Source organism: Corvus brachyrhynchos, unplaced genomic scaffold (assembly GCF_000691975.1).
Source record: "Corvus brachyrhynchos isolate BGI_N302 unplaced genomic scaffold, ASM69197v1 scaffold220, whole genome shotgun sequence".
In the NCBI taxonomy this organism is placed as follows: Eukaryota; Metazoa; Chordata; class Aves; order Passeriformes; family Corvidae; genus Corvus; species Corvus brachyrhynchos.
In genome coordinates this window covers 2,878,432-2,887,662 of record NW_008236209.1, presented here as the reverse complement: position 1 = coordinate 2,887,662, position 9,231 = coordinate 2,878,432, and the positions used below count along the sequence as shown (strand labels likewise).

The 9,231-nt window shown below is 39.0% G+C and overlaps 1 protein-coding gene across 4 annotated transcripts in view; it reads left to right on the top strand.

Moving 5' to 3' along the window:
• Positions 1-9,231, top strand: part of PCDH11X (protocadherin 11 X-linked) — a 439,600-nt gene that overhangs the window by 35,977 nt on the left and 394,392 nt on the right. For all 4 annotated transcript variants that reach the window (XM_017742435.1, XM_017742429.1, XM_017742437.1 and 1 more), the window contains exon 2: positions 7,799-8,382. In XM_017742435.1, coding sequence (XP_017597924.1) covers positions 7,843-8,382 — 540 coding nt within the window. In that variant the 5' untranslated portion in view covers positions 7,799-7,842. The remainder of the gene's footprint in view (positions 1-7,798; positions 8,383-9,231) is intronic.

Genomic DNA, 9,231 nt, shown 5'->3' with positions numbered 1-9,231 from the left:
GCCCCGCGGGGCCCCTGCCGCTGGCAGGCAGCAATTCCCATCCCAAGGCTTCCATGGCCAAAGGTGATGGCTTTGTCTTTGTGTTCATGGAACAGAACATAAATGCTTTTCCTAGGAACTGCCTGAGGGTCATGGAGAAGCCCCTGGCTGTGACAGGGCAGGCAGGAAGAGCCATCCCGCCCACAGGGCAGGAAGGGGAGAGGCATTTGCTCATCATCTGGTTTTGGGTTGTATTCTGATATAGCTGCTCTTCCCATGGTTTTGTTCTGTCCTTGGAAAAGCCTTCCTCTCCAGTCACCTTCTCTTAGGAGTTTTTTATTGCACACTGCCATGTTTTATTTATGTGGTGTATTTAGATAGGGCCAGTTAACTAAAAAATGTGTTGATTGCTTCCCTGCTCAGGGCCCATCCATAAATTATGAGAAAATTCATTCCAAGATGTGCAATTAGTTCTCAAGTTCATGGTACTCTTGGAGTCTCCAGAGTTGAGTTTATGATTTATAAAGATGCATTCTCATGTATGGTATCCATGTGTTGCATGTGACAACTTTGGGCTGACGTGGTGGTGGGGCTGTTAATTGGTGAGATACATGCCGAGGTATGGAATATGCAATTTATGGTGTATTTGATATTTTAAACTCTTGACTCGTATCTTATAGCTTGATTCTAAATTGCATTCAAGATATCTTTCAGAAGAACAAAAAAATCCCATATGAAAATGAACAGCTGTGCTGCTACTGGACAAAAAACCTACTAGATTTTGGATGTGTTATGCTAAGACAAAGAGAGATGATGGAAATAGAAAAGTTTAGACATCCTTTTGGAGTCCAGTATATGTACTCTGGCACCCAGGAGAATTTTTTTCTCCTTCAGGAATTGGGTGCAACTAGTGCAAAATTCCAGATATCCTGAGTTTAACAAGAATTACAGAATATAATTATCTTTTTTTCCTTTAAGTCATGACATTTTTAAAAAAGGAAAAGTAGCAATATCTATGGTGTTTGTGTTTCTTTCTAGAAGTTTTGGGGAGACTCTGCTCTCTGCTCTCTGCTCTCACAAATGGTTAAATGAGAAGTAAGTTACTGTGGTTACCTCATCTCTGTGTGTGGAACTGAAGGGGTTGGAAGAAGGTGACTGATTTCTGCTCCTCTGGAGTCCATGGGATGTGTATGCCTGGACACTTGGCAGAATTGTGTTTGGAATAAGCAGGACAATATAACACTCAGCTGTGAGCAGCATCCCTGCCCTGGTTCACTGGAATTGTTTCGTAGATGCTCTGGAATGTGGATTTTACCAGGGATCAATGGAAGTTATTAACTGGCAGTGAGGCAGTAAAGCAAAATGCATTATGTATGAAACACGTGATCTTGACGATTGCCATTCCAAAGGATTTGACACAAATGACTGAAATCAGATTGACTTCCATTTTTAAACAAATAAAAATGTGTTTTACCTTGGAGTGCATCCAACAGCCACATACGTGGTTTCACAGAGTTTCTTATTGTAGTACCATATTCTCTTGGTTCATAGATGACTTTCCTTTTGTTTTAGCTGAGGTTTAATTTTCAGATTTGAGGCATGAACAGATTCTTAAGTACCAAAACCAGAGCAATTTTCACTTGATTGGTAAAATGTATTCATGTAGTACAAACACACAAATAAAATGCAAAGACAATGACATTATGAATCATGCCATTAACAACTTGATTTGTTGTAATGTTTTTAACAGTCAGCCATTGAATTATAGTGAATATATATTTGAATTTGCAGAGCAATGTTGTGTTCACTTTGGAGTTGTAATGTTCTGCAACTTTGTAGGGGTTTGGTTTGATTTTTTTGCTCTTTTTTTTTTCTTTTTTCCTTCTTCTGTTTCTTCAGGCATCCCACTATTTCTTTCTAAGAAAATGGAAATAACCATGCTTTTCAGAGAGACCTTCAGCTTTTTTTCCAAGATTTCTGTTCTTAACCTTTAGCTTTTATGCAGCTCCAATGCAAAAATGTTCCATTGCTAAAAGCAGGACCATTTCCTAGTGTCACTGGTATATAAATAAATTTGACACTGCATATTCTCACAGGTCTCTGAAATAAGTTACAAGATATTTTTAAAGTATTTCCTGAATGGCTGCTAGATGCATTTTCCCAAATGTGGACTGTACTTACTCTCTTAGTAAAAAAGGGACTTCAGCTTTAAAGGGATTAATTTGCAACAATTAAAATAAATTACTCCTTATGCCACATATCAATGTGATTGAGTTTAATTTGTTCAGCATGCTCACTGCCTGTTGTGTATTTATAATTCTGTTCACTGTTTCCAGCATTTTGATACAAGTTTTAATCAACACACTTCCTATTAGTTGCAGATTACTATCAGGAATAAGGAATTCTATCTAAGAATTTATTCACTGCTTGTTTTCTACGCCTTGGATGCTTCTTCATGTGGCTTGAAGAACCTGTGTTTTGGTCATTAAGTTTTTATTTCCTCAAGTGAAGAGCATTTCTTACCCCCTGTGATGGAAAAGTAATAAAAAGAGCTAAAAATGCTCTATTTTTAAAGCTGTGAAGACCCTGAATCAGGAGAGCGTGCAACTGTAAGCAAGCTGTGCCTCTCACTTACTTAATTCTTTTGTTGACTTAAATGGATGTGGGGTGATGTTTTCTCCTGGTGACAAGAATTTCCAGTTTCATTTTGTTCATGGCTGAAGAAAAATCAAATTAAAGAAACCTCATTGAAGTCAGTACCATCACGCTCATAAAAAATAGATCAAAGAATAAATCAGTCCCTTAGTGGATTTAGAGTAAAATCATATGAGGGAATGAATTTGAAAGCCTTGATAATATAACAAATTGTCTGTTTCTCTTTGAGGTAGGTCTTTTTCTTTGAATATGATAATGAAATATCCTGTGTAGGGAGTGGATCCTGTGGATAAATATTGATGGCTGCAAATAATTTATGTTTGAAACACTATGGAGCATGACAGTGAGTTCAGGTTGATTGTTGGCATTGTGCCTTAAAAAAAATGAGGGGGATTTCAGGCAGGCAACAGCTTTGTGGGGTTTCTTATTGTCATCAAAACCTGCAAAATACCTAAAGTCAAGTCTCTACCGTTTTTAGGAATAAGCCCCATCAAACCCAGCCAGTTCCTTAAATGACACCTGGGCTGTGTGGTGGCAAAGGGGAGACCTTGCTGTGTGCAGCCAGGCCAGTGGCTAATGGCAAACAAAAAAACCCCACTCCCCCTACCAAAACCCCAGACACTGAAAACCTGCAGCATCAAAGAGTTCCCACTTCAGGATAAAGCTGAAATCCATATCAGCATGGTCCAAGAATTCTAAACCTGTGCAGAGCTGCTGAATTATCAGTGGGCACTTTGGAGGGAGCCCCAGTGAAGTGGAAGAATTGCAAATAGCTCGCTCGTCAGTGAAATAACGTTATAATCACGGTATTGACTGACAGATGGAGCTGTGTCGTGGGGATCTTTTGCTCTGAGAAACACCATTTTAATACAGGGATTTAAATACTCCTATTTAAGGAGCCCACGGTGGATTAGCAGCAAATGAAAAGGATATGATATCGAAAAAGTGTGGCGCGCTAGCTAAATTTGTCCAAGTAATTAAAATAGGCTCGGGAATATAAAGATAAGAATGGGAGTGATATTTTCAGGATTTCTTCTCTACTATGATGTCAATATTGGATATTGATGTAGCTTTGGACTTCAATATTCCTAATTTTTTAAAATATGATACCTTTTTCTTTGAACTTGATATGGGAGTTAAAAAATATCACCACAGCGTATTTGTTCTACTCTAATTCAAATCTGGATCTGAGTATCAAGAAATAGTGGTGTTTTTCTAATCTGAAGTGGGCACCTGAACTCTTTTACCCTCTTTACTGCTTTTCTGAGATCCACTTAAGGAAAAAATAACACGTTCTGTAATACGGTAGAGGAATTCTCACTCAGGTGGGACCAGATGGAGCCTGGTGCATAAAGACCAGATTCAGATTCTACCTTTACATCCTGCTCCATTAGCTGGTTACAGTTTTTATATTCTCTCTACTTTTCAAGGTATGATTTGACAGCTGCTAAATGAAGATGATAATAAACAGTGATAATATTTAAATGACACCATTAATATTTGGTATATTGGACCAAACAGCAAGTATATTTGAGTGCATAGACAGCCAGATGAAGAAAAGCAAGTTTCAACTTTTTTTTCCCCTCCTCCCCTCCATCTTGTCCATCTGGGCCATTTGCCTTCCTAGTTGGGAAGTCAACAGCACAGACATCAATGCATTCTCTTGAAAGCTGGGAAAATGGCTTGGCAAGCTTCATGTTACCTTCTGTTAACCAATTTTATTTGTTCTTAATTCTTTTTTTTTTTTACCACCTTAAAAGTGTGAGTGAGTGCTGGAACCTATGAAAGGTCCTTTAGAGTTGGACTGCTCTATTCAGCCTTCTGTACTTCTGTGTTTCCTCAGTGCTCCAGTCTGGAACACTCTGATTTCAGAAATGTCTTTGGTTGCTAGAAAGTGCCTCTTGCTCTTGTTCTTTGCATTGCTGTTGCCATAGTATCCCTATCAGTGCTATGGCACAAATGACAGGCAACGTACAGCTATGACTTTATAAATAGGATTCTGGAAGAACAACACTTTCCTCACAACATAAGATATTCGACTCTATATCCAAGCAGAAAACTTGTGTCACGTTGGGATATTTTCTCCTTAAAGGCCTACAGCTCTGGAACAGAGCTTCAAAACTATTACTAGAATTATTTTGAAAGAAAAAAATAAAAACAATTAAAAAAAAAAACCAGTGTATTGTACAAAAGATCAAGCATTGTAAGCCATTGTTGGTTGTTTACTCCTGCTAAACTAACACTGTCTATTACATGTCTATACCCTTTGGTCATTGAGGAAAATCTGTGACAGCAAAAGACACCACAAAAAGTCATGTTAGCATTTATCTAACGTGGTTTATAATTGTGCTGTGCTGCTTTTTCATGCTTCAAAGTGTTTTCTTTACTATGACACAAAAAGAATTTCAATGGAGTGGTTCAAACTTTGTTTAAAGTAAGTAAAAATATGCATAAGCATGTAATGCCAAGTTCCACCCCGCAGCTTTCCTTACAAAACTCTTTAAATCCTGCTGTTGTTATTTTATAATCCGTGGAAACTCCACTGCAGATAAAACTGGGGTTAAAGGCTTATAATTTAGTTTTATTATAAAGCATCTCCTGGTATGATCTCAACTTTCAGAACTGATTCAGGAATGTTGTTGATGAACTTTTTAGATTGTTTCATTTATGTACTCATCCTCATACTGCTTTTTTAAAAAAATACTATTTTTTATGTATTTATTTGGAAGATTTACATACCTGTCTATACAATATTTTTATAATATTATAATTTGTAATAAATACTTGCATCAGTATTGTCACAGAAGAATTTGGGATAGAGGCTAGAATTTGGTTTATATTTATGGTTGTTGTTGGGTTTTATTCATTTCCTCCCCTCAGAAATGTAAATTGAAGATATTATTCTATAAACATCAGGTTTTGAAGGGTTTTTTACCCCTGTTGTGTTATTTTTCATTTTAATTTGTAATAGAGAGGAAGAAGTTGGAAAACAGTGCTTTATGGTGTGCACAAAGCATGCAACCATTCTGAAATATTTTCAGGCCACCTTTAAATATCAACTTTTCGCCGTAACCCATAGATTTTTATTTGTGTTTTCCATAGGAAACAATGCAAATATATTTTTTTCAGTAATAATGGATACAAAGATGTGCTTTCCTGCAAAAGGGGCTCGCTGCAGGTTGAACGTATGTGGGCAATTACTTCAATGGGGTGACAATTGCTGGAGCTGCATTTAAAGAAATATAAGACAGTTAATAAATAAAATTATAACAGCCAAGCTAATACACTTGTACACCATCACCACATTACTCATTAGGCTCATGCTGCTGCCGTGGCATTACCAATGACGATAATCAGGAGCTGCTGATGACTTCCTTATTTGCATATTTAGAATGTAGTATTATAATGGTTTATAAAAGGCTGTTGGTCCTACACTGTTGCTTCACTCTGGACCCCTGGTTGGTGCTGTTTTGGGTGCTATGTCACTGAATCCCTGAAGTCCTGCCCATGAATCAGGGAATTCCTGGAATGCCACAGGTCCGATGGTGTTGGTGCCGCATGAGCTGCACATCCCCTTCTCCCCCATGCCAGCAATCCCCTCCAGGTTCATTGAATTACTCAGGGAGCAAAGCCTTTTTCCATGAGTGGAGACATGCAGCATTGGATTTTTATTTCGCTTTGCTCCTTTTGTATAATCATGAAGCCAGAAAATGCTGTCCAGTGAAATTGTGCTGACATGGGGAGATCCGCCTTGCAGATAGAGTTGGAAGGTTCTTTATTTGTTGCTTACTTCCAATCCTAAGCAGTTCACTGTGTTGAAATGGAATAGCAATATTAATTGTTCCTAATCTGTTTCACTGCAAAATCAAAGGTTTTAGGCTAAATTACCCTGCAAGTGGCGCTGCTGAAAGGCAGTAACTAATGGGTGAAGGCAATTACTGGCTTCAGTAATTTCGTCAACCACTGCAACTTGATCTGCAGGAGTAAATCAATCTATGCTATGACAGGGAAGATAAAATGAGAAGAGACAGGAAACAAAATTACACTTTCACCTGCAGAATGAAAAGAATGTAGATGTGTTAGCACAGGTATATTTGAAACAGATGCTAAGCTGATAGGAGCTAAGATTTCATTTACGAGAAAAATCACTTTACATGGAGCTGTTGAACATTTATCTTACAGAAATGCTGTCCTAGAAGAGCCTAAATTCTGGAATGGCAGAATTATGTAAAGATTAGGCAAATATTCTATACATAGAGTTAAAGAGAGTGATTTATTTCTTCAAAGTTCTTGGCTGAAGGCTGTATGCAGCTACAGAGACATCTGTGTGTAGCTGTAAGTCCTCCCATTCCACTTCCATCTTTCTTGAAGCTGTCAACAGTCTTGAGAGGGAGTGTATTATTATTCAGAATCCAGCTTGAAAAGTACAGAATTTTCCTCTGTGCAGAACCAGTTTGTATCTCCCTTTAAAGGTACTGGTATTCCAGAGAATGAACATTAACAGGCATCACCAAATTTAAAATTATATTAAATTTCTTACAGTTCAGTAGACAGATTTCCACACATTGTTGGCTGAAGTTCACCAGACTAAAATTAGGTAATAACATTTTTTTGTTACTTTAGGTTCCTGAATTAAAAATACCCAGATTTCTTTGTTGTTGTTAACAAACATTACATAATTTTGTCAGTGCAAAACTTGGGGGAGAATTAAGACTAGTGTTCTTCTATTCCCATATTTAAGCAAGCAGTATAAAAAGATCTGGTTCTCAGCAGATGGTTGCTTGCAAACTTCTTGCCAACTTTTTTCTTAGGAAACAAAAAAAAAATTGAGGACAATGTGGTGGAGAGATCAAAGGAAGAGGTTTTCCTGAGGAGCAAAGGAAAATCTCATGCTGGAAATAGGGATTCCTGTAATTATTTCTTCATTCAGTATGATCCAGCCCTAAAATTCTTACCTCAGTATTCAGTTAATAGTTTCAAGTAAAAAGTTGTGCGAGGAATTTTATACGTATTTGGGAAGGATTAAGTCAAAGTGACTTTACTAATGAGGCTTTCAAAGGGTTCATGTTGTTTGTTGTAGGAAAGGTGCTCCTTTAGTGTCTCTATTGCTTTAGGAACACACTATTCTGTGACTTCTAAAGCATTTTCCTTTTCCTTTTTCCAGCTACTCCTGGTGTTCTACACGAATACTCATTAGTCATTCTGGAGATGGACTTGCTGTCTGGAACCTACCTCTTGGCAGTCTTGTTGGCCTGCATTGTATTCCAATCTGGCGCACAGGAGAAGAATTACACCGTGCGGGAAGAACTGCCTGAAAATGTCCTCATTGGCAATCTGCTCAAGGATCTCAACCTAACGCTGGACCCAGACGTGCCCCTGTCCTCCCCGCTGCAGTTCAAGCTCGTCTACAAGACTGGGGATGTGCCCCTGGTGAGGGTGGAGGAGAACACTGGGGAGATCTTCACGGCTGCCAACCGCATCGACCGCGAGAAGCTGTGCGCCGGCATCTTCAGCGAGAACCGCTGCTTCTACGAGGTGGAGGTGGCTGTTCTGCCCGACGAGGTTTTCAGACTGGTCAAGATCAGGTTCCTAATTGAGGATATAAATGACAACGCCCCCCTTTTCCCCTCAACAGTTATTAACATCTCTATCCCTGAGAACACAGCCATTAATTCCCGCTACTCGGTCCCTTCTGCCATCGACCCAGACATCGGGGTGAATGGTATCCAGCATTATGAGCTCCTCAAGGTGGGTTTTGTTCATTCTTCTCCATTACTGTCTGTGTTACTGTCCTCCCACAAATGTTGCCAGTCCTCACCAACCCATTAGAAACCCAAAAACTGTGTACTGAGTTGTGGTACAGTGCAGGTCCGTGTTGAAACGGGAATCTGTAGCCCTGAGTGCATTCCGGTGCATCGTATCCTCACTCTGTGGGAAGCTGTTTATGTACATGGATGTCTGTATAAGAGAGTGATGAAACATCCATGTCTCCATGAGTTCTCTACCAGCATTCAAAGTGTTTGTACACTTTGGCTGACAGTCTTCTTGAACCATTAAAAATACGTTCTTTTTGCCACTGCCAAGTGCAGCTGTATGTTGTGCTGGGTTCATGTCTCCCATTTTTATGGAGACTTTCTTGTTATGCCTCTTTTGCATGACTGTGGAAGCTCAGCAGTAGAACTTCGCCCAGAAGTTGATGTGATGCTCGTCTGTGTATTGATGAGCTATTCCAGAGTGAAGGAGTCCATTTGTCAAAGCAGCTTTGTAATGTCTGGGCAGGAGCAGGTCCAAGATATGCATGAATGCAAGGAGAGCAGTGCTGATGACCTTGAAAGAGCAGATACTTCATATTCTTGCTTCTTTCATTCTTTCTAGTAAGTAACAGGGGAACTGGGGTTAGGGAACAGAGGAGTAACATAAGCATGTGATGTTTATATAAACAAGAGTGTGTGATTGCTAAATACATGATCACTTTTGTTTGAGTTTACTGAAATAAACTTTAGAACAGGAAAGAAACTTACCCTGAAACTGTTTGGGGGAAGCTGAAAGTGCCCTCACTTCCTGTGATTTGGAATAGGGAACTATTTTGTGGTTTGG